Consider the following 18,071-nt stretch of genomic DNA (forward strand, 5'->3'; position numbering starts at 1 on the left):
ATATGGAAGGATGATATTAAAGAAGAGCTGATTAGCACTATTGTTGATTTTTTGAACAAAGTCATTTTTTTGTAAAATTATGTCTATTTGGGAGTTTATAATATCATGTAATCACAAACATTTATTTATAAAATGAAAATATGTGATTCATTAATGTGACGGCTTAGAATATTTCAATACCTTATTTATGAATCGCGATTTTCTCATTTGGTAAAATTGTAATAGAGTTGAGAAACTAATTTTGATAGTTCTCATAAATTATGAAGTTTTGATATTTATTACAAAATTACAATTTATGAAATCCAAATCACTTGTCCAATTAAAATTTCAAAGTTACATCAAACCTATTTAAGATCATGTCCAAACAAGCCCTTAATCATTTGCTACCTCTCCATTCTTTTACCCTTTCTTCAGCAACTAAAGCCTGCAATAAGTAGAAAAATGAAAGTAGTAAGCTCTGTTTGGTATCTATTAAGTTATTTTTGTTAAAATATTTGTTAATTTTTTTTCGTGATATAAATATTTATATTGAAAAATGTTAATAGCTCAGCTGGTTGACTACCTGAACTCCCACCTTGTTAGTGAGAGTTCGATTCCGCACCTTATAATTCCTTCTCCATTTCCCCTTCCCCTACCCCCAATTTAAAAATAAATAAATTATATTTAGTCTATTTGGTCAACTTCTTTTTTTTAATGATCATGGTATTCGGGTCTGCTTTCGTGCACCTTGACTAATTTCATGGGATACCTACCACCTCCCACTAGCAATAGTTACTAGATAACTCTGTCCATCAAAGTTAAGACAAATGAGAAGAATCACTAGTGTTTTTTGTCTCCGCTGATTGGTCAACTTTTTCAAAATTAGCTTATTTTAAAAAGTAATTTTGTGAGAAATAGTTTGTTTTTGACTAATCAAAGCTAAAAAAAAAAAGAAAAAAAAAAGCTTTTGAGCAATACTAAGTACTTGGCCAAACGTTTTTAAAAAAATGATTCTAATATATTTTCTGTGTTTTTCAAAAAAACTACTTTATTTAGCTTCTAAATAATAGTTCTTGTTATTTCCTCGAAACACTTATTTTTTTTTTCTAAAAATTTAGTCTAAATACCTTACATTTTAAAAATAAGCATTTATTGAAGAAGAAAAAAAAGACTTTTGACCTCCCAAAAACAAGCTCACTGACCCTGCCTCCCCTGAACCCCCATTCGCCATCTCAGTTCCTTCCATCTTTATAGTGTTTTGCTAGATAACATATAAAGTCTTTTGGAATAATATTTTCTTAGCGGAGCCAGATTTCACAAAGGGTGTCCAGAAATAGCACTTTCTCATTCTAAGGAGGTGAAACCACTGGGCTATAACAATTTGTTATGATAAAGGTGTTCAAAATATGTTATTTAATTATTTCGTGTATCATTTTTACTTGTATATACAATATTTTTTTTCGACGAATTGGACACCCTGACCACCATGTGGCTACGCCACTACTTATCAAATACTAAAAAATAAGTAAGAAATTCATTTATTTTTCAAAAAATGTTTTCTAGAAAAACATTTTCCTTCATATCAAACACATCCATATTGCAATTTCTTTTCAAAACATATTGAGAAAAATAAAAATATATTGAATATGTAATACATTACCTCTTTTTTCCAGTTAGTTTTGGAAATCATGAGAATAAGAATACTTGTTTGAAGTATGGTTCCTAACAACATTCCAATCCACATGCCCTACAATTTTTATAGTTTACAAACCAAAAGAAATAGAAGAATCATGAGATTGGAGAAATCATATACAATAAAATTTCCAACATTGTTTTGTATTTTTTTTAATCTGTCTTTCAAAAAAAAACCTCTCTTTAGTGCCTAAGAAATAAGGTTCTGACATTTTCTCTATGTTCCAAAATGAATGAATTTTTCAAAATCCAAGGATGTCTTTATTATTTATTTCCAAAATTACTTTTTTCTTTAATGAGTTTTTCAACTCTAAATCTAGTTTTAAGAAGAAACAAAAGGACAATATGGATAAATTATCCTTTAATTGATATTATTAACTAATTTTCTTAATAGGGGTGCACACCTCAAAAATTCATTTATTTTAAAATGGAGAGAGTATTATCTTTCTATAATTTGAAATAATTTAATTTTTAAATTGCCTTTTGCGTACCCTTAGTGAAATACTTTCTCCATCAACTTTCACTGGTTCATTATACCAAAAATAGATGTCCACTTTTATTATTTTAATTTTAAAAATTAAGAAATAATTTGTCATTTAATTCCTTATTTACCTTTATTATTAACAATAGTCATTTCCTAACTGAAGAAATGAGTAATTCATACTCAAATACAAATTTCAAAAAACTCCCTTCTTCCTTTTTAAACTCTATATAGTTAATAAAATATTGTAACGTAAATTAAAATAAAAAGAATACTATAAAAATAAAAATAAAAAGGAGAGGAGGAGATTACAATTACCTTAACACCCCTGTTGAGGAAAAAGCATAAAATAAGGCCCAAAGGAATACCAAATACATAGTAGCATACTATGTTAATGTAAGCTACATATGTTTGCCATCCTGCTCCAATTGCCACACCTAGAATCATTTATCTTGTATTAATATTTGATTGATCGGTTAAAATAATTATATTCGCTAGTTAAATATACAAAAGTTATTTCTCTAAATCTACTTTTAAATGCCGATCCTAGAGCAGATATTTGTATCATTTAGTTACATGATTTACCCTTCAATCTATTGATCTTTAATTTTGGTCATTTTAATAAACTGGTCATTAATTGTTGTCTTTCAAATGTGCTGATCTTTAACTTTTTTTTACCTCTTGAAGTCAAATTAATGTCTAACGAGGATTACATTCTTTAAGGATGCGAAACATAATTTATAGGATAATATGATGCAAAATTGTAAGTTTATAGGATAATATGATGCACAACTTCCTTATTTGAATGAATAAAATTATCGCACGTTTTATAAAATAATAAAAAAAAGTCAAAGGAAAGAATTGAGAAACACAGAGACTGTTTTTTTTTTTTTTTTTTTTTTTTAAAAAAAAGACAGATTTAGTAATTGATTTTGATTCTCTAAAAGAAAACACTATAAGTATTTTGAGACGAAGGAAATATACCTGAAAGGGTAGGTTGAAGACCGTTAAGCATAATTGTAGTTCCTAAAAGTAGGGTAAGTTCAGACACGACTTGTTGAACCTCAAAATTGTTTGTAAACAAAGGTGGATATCGACTTCGAGCAAGAAAAAGTGCTATTGTAATTATCACTCCAAATAAAAGTGAAATAATTGACACCACCATGACTGAAAATTTTGCTGCTCTGGGGTGCCCAGCTCCTAGTTCATTTGACACCCTAACACTGCACCAAAAAAAACAAATTCATTTTTTAGGTTAATTACTCTATTCAGAATCAGGTTGATATCTCTTAGATAGTTATTTAACTAATACTTATTATCTCAAAATGTGATCATTTTTTTTTATTCCATTTTTCTTAAACGACTAAGAAAGTGACTTTAAGATATAATAACAATTAGTTGAATGACAATATGAGAAATCAAATGATTCAGAATGATAATCTTTGGCCAAATTTATATGACACATTTCACTTTTGAAGAGTCAAATTGACTAACCTTTGAAGTTAAACTGGATTAGATCAAATCAATACACTACTAGAAACAAAATAAATTACCATCGCGAATCAATGAGAAATTTATGCTATAAAATATGATTTTCCCGTCTTAACAAACTAGCTCACTGAAAAAATGCTTGATGGAAAATAGATTTTCCCTTAAATATTGAGAAACTTCCTTATTTTTTCATGTGAAAATATTACTATTTTTTTCTTTTTTCACTGATTCAATAAAAAATATTTATGAAAATAGCCACTAAATATTTTTCAATAAAAGAAAAAAAAAATTAATAGTGATATTCTAAAATTAAAATTTATATATTTAAAAAACAATACAAAAATACTACTTAAATTATAATTCTTCTCATATCAACTTGATCAAAAAATACATTTTATGATATTGATCAAATTTTACGTAATTTGAATATTAAAAAACGAAAATGTCACACAGACCTACCTTATTGCTGCATTAAAACCAATGCACAACATGAACATCCACCCAACTATGCTGGTGCTGCAAAACATCAAATAAAAAATTAAGCATAGTAAAAAGAGTTAATATTTTCTTTAATGGACTTGAGAAATAATTTTTAGTGTTTGCTGCCTAAAACAACATATATATATAAAATTCGTATAAACACATTTTAATCTAAGATTTATAAATTAAAGTGAAAATACATGTCACCAAATCATGATTGAACAATACATATTTTTATACAATTTGATTCAAATTCAAAGAGAAACAAAAATGAAATAAAAGCAAATAAAAATGAAGGAGAAAAATGCATAAAGAAAAATGGCGATGAGATATTTATCAACATTATTTAGTAACTATCATATATTTATAAAAAAAAATAACTAACTATACTCTTAAGGGAATATATGTTTAATTTTTTATTTAGTGTATAAAAAATTGATCAAAATTTGAATAGAAAAAAAATACATCTAGAAATATTATCTCTTATGTTATTTTTGTAGATATGTTATGTTTTTTTTTTTTTTTTTTTTTAACTTTGTGAGTAGGTTATATAACTTTTTTTTTCTAGGATTAACTCTAGAGACATACTGCTTATTTGGTTAATAGAATTTTTTCCTTTGCCAAAAAAAAGAAGAAGAAGAAGAGAGGTTATATAACTAAAATTACAAAAATAGAATTAAGTGAAATAGTCGTTAATGTTTGTATTAGGATAAATTGTATATAGATATAATACATAAATATGCTCTTTAATTTGGTCTTAGCTCACATTTATGTCCTATAACTTTTTGTGTGCACAAGTAGACACTTAAACTTGTATAAAGTTGAACAAATAGACACATGTATCATATGTGGCATCCTACGTGACAATTTGAGTAATACGTGGTATCCTAAGTGTATTATGTCACGTAGGACTCATGTACCTACTTGTTCAACTTTATAAAAGTTTAAGTGTCTACTTGTGCACACTCAAAGTTGAAGGGCATAAAAGTAAAATGAAGTCAAGTTAAATGACACAATTATGTATTATTCGTATGTATCACACTTATCGGAGTACAATTCTTTCATGAATCCTGCTAATGCAACATGCTTTGTACAATAAACCATAAATTATCCTTTTTAATTTTTTTTACAAAAGAAAATTTCTCACTATATACCATTAATGTTAGGCATTGTACTTTCTAAGCTTGAGTTTAAACATGCAATATGAAATTATGATTTCAAATCATCGTAAACTCACCATATGGAGACTGCGTCAACAACAATTTTTGCATCCTTTACGTATCCAGCAGAGAGAATCAAAGCCATGAAGTACCAATACTCTAAGCTACACAATTTACAAATTTAAAAGAATTATTAGTTACTAATTTGATCCAAGTAATTGCATGTCAATTCCTGATATAATAATTAAAGAGGAAATTAAAGATAGTGATAATTCTCTTTTAATTTGATCTTATTTCACATTTATGTTTTTCAATTTTAAGGTGTGCACAAGTAGACACATAAACTTGTATGAAGTTGAACAATTAGTAGATACATGAGTCCTACATGACATAATACACGTAGGACACCACATATGACTCAAACTGCCATGTAAGATGCCACGTAAGATACACGTGTCTATTTGTTCAACTCTATACAAATTTATGTGTCTACTTGTGCACAACCAAAATTGGAGGGCATAAATGTGAATTAAGGCCAAATCAAATGGCATATTGATGTATTATGCCTTTTTCCGAAATTAATTTAATTTTTTAAATCTAAATTAGATTAGCTTAATTTTATATTTTAAAATTTATATAGTTGACTCTCGAAAAATATGGAATGGGACAAGTATTTTGGGACGAGGTGAGTTCACATGAAAAAAAAGGCATAATACATTAATATACCCTTTAACTTGGCTTCAGATGTCGTCTATGCCCTCCAACTTTGGGTGAAGTAGACACTTAGACTTGTATAAAAATGAACAAGTAGGCACACGTATTCTACGTGGCATAATACACGTAGGACGCTACGTAGGACAGAAAATTGGCATATAGGATGTCATGTAGCACTAATGTGCACACCAAAAGTTAAAGGTCATAATTGTCAGCTGAAACCAAGTTAAGAGTCATGTTTATGTATTATAATTAAAAAAAAATAATACGTAAGACATAATATATAAACATGCTTTTTAAGAGACTTACCATATCATTACACCAGATGCAAGTGACAACCTAACAAATCCCCAAAGATTTTCAAATGCCTTGGAAGTAAATCCAGACCAAGCTTCACCACAAGTCCCACACAAAATGTAAACAAATTGAGCAAGTGCCATGAACCACCATGAGCCATTTAGCACTACAGCTCCAGCCACTAGCCCCAAATCCATTTTCATCATGAACAACCAGCTCAAAAGGGTATGGCCAACTAGCGCGACCGCGGCTATTATGGCCATAACCATCATCTTGCTTTGGGCTTGAAGGAATTTTTGAATAGGGAAGTTCACTGCATAGGCAAATAGTTGAGGAATCATCCAAAGAGAAAATTTACCTGCCCATTTTGCTATGTCCATAGGCTGGCCAATGAGTACCAGAATTTGAGTGGCAAATAAGTAGAAAAATACTAAGGCCAATACTGTTGTGTTGAGTATTATCAAGGACCTTTGCAAATAAACACCTAACATGTCTACTTGCTTAGCTCCATATGCTTGTCCACAAAGTGTTTCTAATGCACTTCCCATTCCTAACTGTTCGAAAAAAATCAAATATTTTTCATAAGATTTTCAAATTAATGATATATATTCCCAATTAAACATCAAACTGTACTTAATTTATCCATCTTTATTTAAAATAAAAACAGAGAAGGTTTCTCTGGAATAGACATTTCATTTTTCACAAAAACTACCTACATACATACGTGACAAACATTTATATTATATTTATGGTACATAGCTATGATTTTAAAAATTTATGAAACCTAACTACATTTTGTGTTTTTATAGCAAATACACAATAGTACAACGCACGTTGATACATCTTTTTGCGCATATTCGATACTTGCTATAGCAACTGAGCTAGAATTTTCACCAAGGAATAACAGAAAATTATAATTATGTTGTTAATTAGGATCAAACACACAACCTTAAGGAAATTTCGCAATACCTTAATTAACCATTGCACTCAATCTTCAACTTATGTTAAGAGGAGTTAACACTTGATATAAAAACCAAACTTTTACCTATCTATATAATACCTCCCCTGCTTCTATGTATTTGACTTAATTTGACATGATATAGAGTTTAAGAAAGTAAATAAAACTTTTGAAATTTGTGGTCTAAAATTAAAGATATGTCAAATGTATCAAAATACTCTTTAATCTTGTTGTCTTAAACATGTCATATGATAAGTTGAAATTAAAGAGTTTCTAAAAAAAAATGAAAGGGGCATTCTTTTTTAAATGAACTAAAAATAAAAGTATGTCAAACAAATTGAAACAGAGGAAGTATAATTTTTCGACGAAGGGGTGTCACTTGACATAAGGGTGGACCTACGTGGGCGCCAGCGAACCCCCTCGACAAAAAATTACATTGTATATATAGGGTAGATTTTCGATATTTTTGTACATATACTATTTTTTAACCATCAAATGGAAGAGATAGCTCAATGGTACTGGACTGCGTAACTTGGGTGTGGGTACTATCCCTAGTTTGCAGGTTCGATTCCTGTACTTTGCAAGTCCGATTCCTATACTTTGCACTCTATTACACACATTTATATTTTTATTTTTCGAATCCCCTGAGTGAAAATTCTAAATCCGCCACTGAATCTTGACGGATACAGAAAGAAACACTCCTTATGAGACAAACAGAATAAAAAAGAAAGTAAAAAGTAATAGATTACCAAAGCACCATAACAGAGTCCAGCAATAACAGAGTTTTCTACAGAAACAGCAGCAAGTTGTAGGACTCCAAGATGGCCAGCAAAGAGTTGAGTGATTTGAGCAATTGAGTATTGACATATAGAAGTTGAAATTACTGGAGAAGCAAGACTCCATAACTTCTTTGATTCAATAGAGAATTCATGGAAGAAAGTTTTAACTCCATCAATTCTTTGTATATCATGCTCAGAATCAAAAGAAGGCAAATAGTGATAATCTTCCTCCATTTCTCTAGGAGGATGTGTTTAGTTAGTTGGTGAGTACTTAATTTTTTGTTTTCAAATATACTTAATCTGCATATATTCTATTTTTCTCATAAGTCATACCTCACTCATGAAATAATTTAAAATAGTAAATAAAAATATGATAATCAAAATATATGTATTTTTTTAATAGATATAAATAAAAAAATATAACAAGTAAAATGGCCTCAAGGAAATAAATTATTATGACAATCCTATTAAATATGCCACGCATTTTATGATTTTATTTATTGGGAAATGATTAGACAAGACATGATACATTTTAATCTTAATTACTTATGAACCTTCAATGAGAAAGTTTAGAGATAGTGAATTAGGATAGAAGATAATTAATTGATAGTTGAGTGTTCTCTTATTTCTCTGCGAGACAGGCTTGGTGATAGATACTTTGATGATCTTCTTTCTTATCAGTAGTATTAGCACTATTTCTATAGTTTCTTGTTCTTCAATTTCGACTGTTCTTTCTTCTTTTTTTGTTCTTTGAGTTACTGTACTCTCCCCTATTTGTTGTGTATCACTCCCCATTTTATATTGATAAGTTGTTATTATTGCCCGTGCAACATAAATGATTGAACATAAATTCATTTTAATCTATTTTTAGTATTCAATCATTTATGTTGCACGGGCTAAAACAGTCATTTCCTAAAAAATTGAATTTATGTTACACAACTCCCAATAATAAGATATGCACGATCCAATCTTGGAGTTATATTAAGGTCATACCCTTTCCAAGAATATCATATAATATTACCCTATGTTCCATTCATCTGATCATTTTTTATTTGAAAAAATCCTTTCAGTCAAAATTTGGCCAAAAGGATAAAATAACATATTTTACGTTATATTATTTTATTTTTTAAAATATTTTTATCCTTTTTAACTTTAATACATTTTAATTAAAAAAATAGAAAAAAATAATTTATTTTAAAATAAAAAGAATATTATAGGTTTTTTGAATTTCTGACCAAATTTTCTGACCATTTTACATTACTCTTTTATTTATATTATGCTTGAAAAATTATAAATAAAAAAATAATTATTAATTAATATTTCCTTAAAAAACTTCTTAGAAATTTTATAAGGAAATGTGAACACTTTAAAAAAAATAATTGCAAGAATAATATGAAAAAAATTAATTAATGTTTTTTTGATTTAGTAAAATTGACAACTATAATAGTCAATTAGTTTTATTATAATGATCAACTAATATGAGATGGGGTGAGTATTTATATGTCGTCCTTACTAAAAATAGATGGTTTTTAATATTTGTCATTTCACAAAATTAATGCATAATTGAAACTATTCTTACTATTTTACCATTGAGAGTATAAATTTGACCGACATAGAAAAATTAATTGATTAATTTATTTTTATTTTTATTTATTAAAACTTAACTTTAACAGAATATTAAATAAAATTATAATAGTAAACTTATATAGTTTCTTAAGACACTTGAAATCTAAAATGACATATAAATAGATACATGGGGAATAGTAGTTGAATATTTATTTTTTTAGTTTTACTCAAATAGTAATTATTATTTTAAAAAGAAATAAACATTGACTAATTAGCATAAAAATTAATAAAGTGCATATACACATACTTAAAATTATGATTATTTAGATTAACTCTTTTTTATTTATTAAAAAGGATTAAAAGAAATAATATTTATTAAGAAAGATTAACATTTTAAATAATTAATAAATTAAAAAAATATAACAAGTGAAATAGCCCCAGAAATAAATTATTACAATTGTCCATCTAATATGAAACGGACGAAATATTTATTTCGTTCACTATTGTTTGTCATATTTCAACTCAACATACACGAAGAAAATTATTGATATGACTATTTTTATAACAGTATTAAATATTAATCTTTAAAAAATAATTAAAATAATAAACAATTAATGCTAAAACACCGCCTATGCAATTCAATACACATGTCGATCACTTTCCTATTTGGTGACTACTCGTTGTTTCTAGTTCTTTTTACTCGCTCTGTTAATTTTTAGTTGTTACTGTTTAACTTAATACATATATTTAAAAAAATTATTATTATTATAGATATTTTACCACACAAGATCTAAACGATGTGAATTAGATTATTTATCATCCTTTACATTTTTAGATAAAAAATGCTTTCGCAATTATTTTAAAAGATCACAAATATCCTTAAGAATTAACAACAATGATATAACAAGTCACATAATATTAATTTTGCCACCTAAATTATCAACTAAAATACCTACTAAATTTTGATCCAATTTATTATTTAAATACTTACTCATTCTTTCTAGATCCAACCACCTTTAAATTATTAAGCCATAAATACACCACAGTACCATGGAAAAAGCAAAAATAAAATAAAAATGAAGAGCAGTATGCCAGTAATTCAAAGAGATTCAACCAACCCTTTATTTTATTTATAATATATATATATATATATATATATATATATATATATATATATACATGAAATTAATTGTGTGAATATTGAAAAGAGGTTTGCTTTGTAGAGAAGGCAGAAATGGTGGCAAACATAGGAATTGAACACGTTTAATGGTGATAAGTTTATCTCTTAATTTTAGTGGGTCGAGTCTAGACAAAAAAATAGGATTTGAATTATAAATTGGGTCAAAATTTAGTGACTATCCTAGCCGGCAAGCTTAGGCAGCGGAATTATTATTATATAATGTACTGACATATTATATTAGTGTTGTTAATTTTTAAGAGTATTTGTGGTCTCTTAAGTTAATAGTAACGACTTTTTTGATACCCAAAATATAACAAAATAAATAAATAATCTATTTTGTATAGTTCAAAAACTATTTTAACTCTTTTACCGTTTATTTATAAAGTGCAAAATGTTAAGATCTTAATTATTTGTTGTAGTTTAAGTAAGAAAATAATTAGTAAGTAATATTTTAGTTCATATCCCTTCGAACCCATGACAAATTAGGATTTTCCTACCGTGATTATTGTTAATATTTTTCCGCACAAATAAAGAAATAATATTTAATTGATTTTAAAATCCTAAAGGTTCGGGAAAGATTTATATTACTTTACATATGAAAAAAATATAGTGAATAAAATTTTGTATAAGCAAAGTTTTAAGGAAGACAAAAAGTTCAAACAACATTTCTAAGAATCTTCATGCTTCTAATATATTATAGATTAGTATTATTTTGTAATTATTTTTTTCTCGATTTCGACTTCTACTGTTATTTTTTGTGCTCAGATTATTGCATTTCACATTGATTAGTTGTTGATTGCTATTATATTTGTATCCCTTTTTTTAGACGGCTTGGAAGACCTTATTATAGTCAAGGGTCTATTGAAAATAATTTTTCTATCTTTATGATTTAGGGATAATATATGGATATATTCTACTTTACTCCACTTGTAGGATTACATCAGCCTTTTGGCCTCCTTTAATTTCTTTTTAAAATATTATAAGAAATGCACTAAATGGATCCAATCTTTGAGGCATGAAGGCTATATATTGATGGCATGATTTGGAGATATTATGGAAAACACCTTCAAAACCAAATAATGGAGTCTAAGGTTCTTACAAAGATTAACATCCTTTCCAAGAATCTCATTAGATCCTTCCCTACGTCAAATCATGATAATGATGTTGATCACCCCAAATTTTACAAATTATCTTTCTTTGATCAATTTGCTCTCCAAATGCACGTTCCTTGTATTCTTTTCTATCCAATCAAATATTCCACATTTACTAAAATTTCCATTATACATGAACGACTAGAACAATCATTGTCCAAGCTTTTAACTCATCAGGTAGATTTACATCTGATGGTCAATCAATCAATTGTCATGATGAAGGTGTTTTGTTTATAAAGGCAAAAGTTGATTCTCAATTTTGTGATTTCCTCAACGATGCAAAGAAAGATATCGACCTAGCATTGGATTTTTGCCCGAAAATTGATCGTAGTGTTTCTAATTTGTCTATCACACCACTAGTGGTAGTGCAAGTGACGGAGTTTGCGTGTGGTACGGGGATAGCTTTATCTATGAGCTCTGAACACGCGGTTATTGATGGATTCACAGCGTTGAAATTTGTTTACGAGTGGTCTAAAGTGAGTAAAATGGGAATTAATATTCATTCCGATAAGATCAATTGCTTCACCTTTGACGATTTTGGTACCATTTTTCCACCAACAAATTATAATCATTTGTTAAAAAGAGTCAAGTCTCCTAGAGATGATCATTATCATGATTTTGCTAAAATGGTTGTGAGGAGGTTTGTCATAAATCAATCCGCGATATTAAAACTTAGGGAAAATGTTGGAGTGGTTTATTTCAGACCATCACGAGTTGAGTTGGTGATTGCTTTTCTATGGAGGACTCTAATCAATATTTCTCAACATAAAAACAATGGACGTTTGAGACCTTGTTTATTGAGTGTCCCTGTGAATTTACGTGGTAAGATTGACTCTCCAAGATACGAAAACTCTTTTGGGAATTTCGCTCTTGAAGTTCCAGTCAAATTCATACCGGGAGAAACAGGAATGGAGTTACAAGAAATTTTACTATTGATCAAGGACGTAATACAAAAAACCAATGAATCATTTGTAAAATCAAGTGATGACATATATTCCCTAGCATCCAAGTTTCATGAAGAAATACAAGAATGGGAAGAAAATGAACAAGTGGATGTGTGCATGGCATCAAGTTTATGTAGGTTCCCTATTAATGAAGTTGATTTTGGTTGGGGAAAACCTTGCTTGCTAAGTTTTGGATTGAGACGTAGTGATATGTTTTGGTTGTATGATACACAATGTGGCACTGAAATTATTGTTCAAGCAGATTTGAAGAAAGACTACATGGACATATTTGAATGTAACAAAGATGTATTGTCTTTCACGTGATGAGTAGACATTTTCGTGTGTTTGTTGTACTTGAATAAAGCTTTATTGCTATTATTTGGACATCATATATTGATGTTCAATAATGTTCTACCTTTATTTTTATTGCTTGGTGTGTTCGTTTAAACGCTTATTTTAGCGTAATAAAAATCATTAAATCAATTGTTTGTGACCTACTTTGTCACGACCCGAGTCTACACCCTGGACGTGGCCGGCACTCAAGAACCATTGTTGGTCCCCAAGCGAACCCTTATCCTGGCTGACTACAAGCGGAAGACTAACTTAAGCATGCAAAAGCTTAAAACTAAAATAAAATTCAATAAACTCAACTTTTGAAACTTTAACTCAAATGAACAACTTAGAATAAAAATAATATATTCAACTCGCCATAAAATAGGCACTTAAGTCTTTAAAACATTTAATAAAATAAAGGAATAATACAGACTTCTTAACTATACTGACTATCTACGAAGCCTCTAACTGATAAAGATGGAAGTCGGGACAAGACCCATGACATCCTAACTAAACTAAAAAGTAAATGAAATCCTCCGAAAGCAAGGAGGCTCACCATAGCTAACTCGAACTCCCGGATGTATCAATGAAGCTCCTGTTGAGGATCCTGAATACTTGTGTCTGCATCATGAGAAGATAAAGGCCAAATGGCTCAGTACGTGGAATGTACGAGCATGTAAGGGGAATTCTAAGGCATAAACATAAGCTTGAAACTTGATAAAAAGGAAACATACTTATCTCTTCTCAAACTTTCTTAACTCAAGGAATACTCAAGTATACTCAAGGATACTCAAAACTACTCAAACTTACTCAACTCAGAAGTATTCAAGGATAAGATACTCAACTCAGAGATATGATATCCGACTCAAAGATATGATATTCGACTCTGGATACTCAACTTTGAATATTCAACTCAATATGACTGAACTCATTTCAATATAGAGCAATTTAAAACAAGTGCAATAATTTGTCCAAACGAAAAAGTTTTTAACCTAATTAGTCCAAACAAAATCCTAAATGCTTACCATTTTTCCTCAAAAATTAAAATTTGCTACCGACTAAAATCCCCCCCCCCCAATGAAATTTAAAACAAAAACAAATACAAAATTCCCCTTTCCCACCACAAAATAAACTCCCAAGTTTCTCTCCCACTTTCCCACTTCCACAATTCGGTTGTTCCTAAAAGACTCTCCCTTCTTATTTTTCCTTGCTTATTTTATCTTTTGTTCAATCTGATTTTTATTTAGTTTGTGTGATTCTTTTGATTGACTTTTTCTTTGTTGGTTTATAAAGTGGAGTTCTCAAAGCAACAAGTTTGTATAACATATGGATTGGATAATAAATTTTTTGTGAATGGAAAGGTAATTATCTGTCACATGAATTTCAGAATTCACACTACAATTTGAGATTTATATTTATATTTTTTTATTTTATTGTTAAATAAATATGTATTTTGTAAGTTGTTAAACTTATGTAGCCATACTTTGGGATAAGGGTCTGAAAAATACCTTAACTTTGGTCGAATTTGTTGTTGCGATACTAAACTTTAATGAGGACCTATTACCTCCTTAGACTATTTAATACCGTATTTTAAACATATATATTTGCCCACGTGGACATAAAAAATAATGCAAAATTATAAATAGTAATGTGTCCACGTGTGCACATATATACCTTTAAAATACACTATTAAATAGTTCAGGGGGTAAAATATATGGTATTAAATAGTCTAGAGAGGTAATAGGTCCGCATGAAAGTTTAGTATCGCAACAGTAAATCTGACCAAAGTTGAGATATTTTTCAGACCCTTATTCCCCATACTTTTATATATTTCAGGATATTTTTTGAGTTTTCGCCACATCATAAAGAAAATTATATTTGGCCTTCAATTGATTGCAGATAAGCCTCAATTTTATTTTTGTTTAGATAAGAATGATGACTAGTGTTTTATAAAATCATGAATTAGTTTGATTCTTATTGACACCTAACAAATTTGTTTTGCTCATTTGAGAATTGAGTTTGAATTATCAGTTTTATGTTTTTTCTATTATTGTATGTTTATTTCCTAACAAAATAAGTAACCTTAGAGAATAACATTTTGTAGATTGTTGTATTAGTGCCTTCAACCTTGTAATATTTTAATATTTGTGTAATCTTACTTGCTTTAACGAAGAAGAAATATAACTATTTCATACATCAGACTTGAATAAATAACAAGGTAGGGTAAAAATAAACCACATGATTTTACTCTTTCTGGATGAGAGCCTAAATATATTTACATTGTTTTTTAATTGATGAGTATGACCTCACTAATAAGGCCAAAGGTTCATATAAATTTATGTTTTAGATGAATTAAATTTTGAATTTTCTTCTTGTATCAAGGTGTACAAAGATTTGTATATATTAATATTTGTTTATCTAACGTATAATGTTTTTTGTGATTTCATAGATTCAGCTTAATGATGATGAAGATCGAGTTTACTTCACCTTGAAAAAAAAAATAGGATGGCACCAACTCAAGTCACCAAAAATATACATAGCTAGCACTTCTTTTTAGTATTTATCTTATATGACACTATTTTAGATTTAAATTGTAACGTTAAAGTTGCTATACATGAGATTTATTACTGAATTTGACATGAGTTTTAACTTGTAAATTTTTAATTATGGATTTGTATAATGAAATTTGATTTGCATTAAATATTTAGAAAGTATTTGTATGTGTCTTAACAAAGGATTGATGCAATTTTTTTTTATAGAAATATAACAATTGTGGCGGTCACAAACATCCACAAATTAGATTTCATGAATAGTGATATCATATTGTGGCATTTTTAAACCCATCCAGACATTTTTAAAAAAAATATTAAAATAGTATAATGGAGGTTGTAAACCGTTACAAATTGACGTAACAAACCTCCACAAATTAAAAAGTAATTTTATGGGGATCGTCATGGAGGTTTCTTAAAATCGCCACAAATATGTTTGTGGTAGAGGTAATTGTAGCGTTTTTAAAAATCGCCTCAATTCTTATTGTGAAGGTAAAAAACTGCCTCAAATTGACAAAATAACCCCCATAAATTAAGCATTTTTTTTATAGTGAAACCTTGCTTGACAAGTTTAGGATTGAGATGTAGTGAGACAAGAAACTTACAAGGATTCCCTTAATAACGGCGAGCGAACCGGGAACAACCCAGCCTTAGAATTGGGCGGCTCCGTCATCTGAATTGTAGTCTGGAGAAGCGTCCTCAACAGCGGACCGGGCCCAAGTCCCTTGGAAGGGGGCGCCAGAGAGGGTGAGAGCCCCGTTGTGCCCGGACCCTATCGCATCACGAGGCGCTGTCTATGAGTCGGGTTGTTTGGGAATGCAACCCAAATCGGGAAGTGAATTCCGTCCAAGGCTAAATACGGGCGAGAGAAAATAAATCAGTTATTTTTTTAATAATTCAAAACTAATATTATCTATTACAAATCTTACTCTTTATTTTTCATATCTCGTTATTAATTCACCAAAGAATGATGAAATCTTGAAGTATAACTGAATTTCTTCTTTCTCTTTTGTTTTTGTTCGTTCACTTTCTATTAAATAAACATGAACATTCAAGCAAAATTTATGTAGTTTGATTTTAAAAAATTTAGTATATTTTTTAATTAAAAAAATAATAATTATTAATGTTACGTAGTTTGATTTATAAAGTTTTAGTGCACCCTTCGTCAAATTAATTTTTTTACCTATGTGATTCTTGGACACTCTTCGTGAAATTTCTGGCTCTACCACTGCCTTGGGGCACCTCAAAATCTTTTCTGAAAGAACTTTATGAGGACATCCTTAATGAGTTGGGGGAGCATTACGTGTAGTCTTAGTCCCACCATTTTAAGGCATATTTTCATATTTACAAGCCAACTTTTAGGAATCAAGGGGTTTTGTTGGTTTTTCGCGTGTATCATAGATTTGGCGCCTCCGGGAACCCCAAAAAAAAATTCTAAAAAGAAATTTATGAGGATCTCCGTAATGAGTTGGGGGAGCATTACATATAGTCCCACCATTTTTTTATTTTCGCATTTGTCAGCCAACTTTTAGGAAGTACGCGACTTTCTTGATTTTTCGTGTGTATTAGCTAATAGATTTGGCCCCTAAGGGCATCCCAAATTTTTTTCTAAAAAAAATTATAAGAACCTCTGTAATGAGTTGGGGGAGCATTACGTATCGTCCCACCATTTTTTATTTTCGCATTTACGAGCCAACTTTTAGGAATTACGCGACTTTCTTGATTTTTCATTTGTATTAGCTCATGGATTTGGCGCCTTGGGGGACCCCAAACTTTTATAAACAAAAAACTTTATGAGGACCTCTGTAATGAGTTGAAGGAACATTATGTATAGTCCCACTACTTTTTAAGGCATATTTTTTCGCATTTACGAGCCAACTTTTAGGATTTACGCGACTTTCTTGATTTTTCAGTATATTAGCTCATGAATTTGGCGCCTTGGGGGACCCCGAAATTTAAAAATAAAAAAAAAACTTTATGAGGACCTCTGTAATGAGTTGAAGGAGCATTATGTATAGTCCCACTACTTTTTAATGCATATTTTTTCGCATTTACGAGCCAACTTTTAGTATTTACGCGACTTTCTTGATTTTTCATATGTATTAGCCTATGGATTTGGCGCCTTGGGGGACCTTGAAATTTTTACTTAAAAAACTTAGGGGAACCTCTGTAATGAGTTGAGAGAGCATTATGTATAGTCCTACTATTTTTTAAGGCATATTTTTACATTTACGAGTCAACTTTTAGAAATTATGCGACTTTTTTATTTTTTTTCGTGTGTATTAGCCCATCGATTGATGCCTTGGGGCACCACAAA

At 29.3% G+C, this 18,071-nt stretch overlaps 1 protein-coding gene and 1 pseudogene across 1 annotated transcript; one reads left to right on the top strand and one right to left on the bottom strand.

The window, feature by feature from the left end:
- Positions 1-360: 360 nt before the first annotated feature.
- LOC125824386 (protein DETOXIFICATION 32-like) lies at positions 361-8,328 on the bottom strand. The gene is made up of 8 exons (XM_049503756.1): positions 8,002-8,328; positions 6,307-6,848; positions 5,361-5,447; positions 4,103-4,159; positions 3,137-3,375; positions 2,471-2,589; positions 1,640-1,726; positions 361-424 (listed from the first exon to the last, which is right to left on the bottom strand). Exons 1-8 carry the CDS (start codon positions 8,263-8,265, stop codon positions 377-379), a joined length of 1,443 nt encoding a protein of 480 aa, XP_049359713.1. The 5' UTR covers positions 8,266-8,328; the 3' UTR covers positions 361-376.
- Positions 8,329-11,856: 3,528 nt separating this feature from the next.
- LOC125824613 (salutaridinol 7-O-acetyltransferase-like) lies at positions 11,857-13,196 on the top strand (annotated as a pseudogene).
- Positions 13,197-18,071: the final 4,875 nt, after the last annotated feature.

This window comes from Solanum verrucosum, unplaced genomic scaffold, assembly GCF_900185275.1.
Source record: "Solanum verrucosum unplaced genomic scaffold, falcon-dt-bn FXZP01000022.1, whole genome shotgun sequence".
NCBI classification, from domain to species: Eukaryota; Viridiplantae; Streptophyta; class Magnoliopsida; order Solanales; family Solanaceae; genus Solanum; species Solanum verrucosum.

What these genes read in the sequence shown, in the direction of transcription:
- LOC125824386 (XM_049503756.1), bottom strand. Translation starts at nt 8,265, where the DNA reads ATGGAGGAAGATTATCACTATTTGCCTTCTTTTGATTCTGAGCATGAT. An exon ending in GACTCTGTTATGGTGCTTTG is followed by an intron (nt 6,849 to 8,001) that starts GTAATCTATTAC and finishes TTTTTCGAACAG; the next exon opens with TTAGGAATGGGAAGTGCATT. An exon ending in TCTTCAACCTACCCTTTCAG is followed by an intron (nt 2,590 to 3,136) that starts GTATATTTCCTT and finishes AAATGATTCTAG; the next exon opens with GTGTGGCAATTGGAGCAGGA.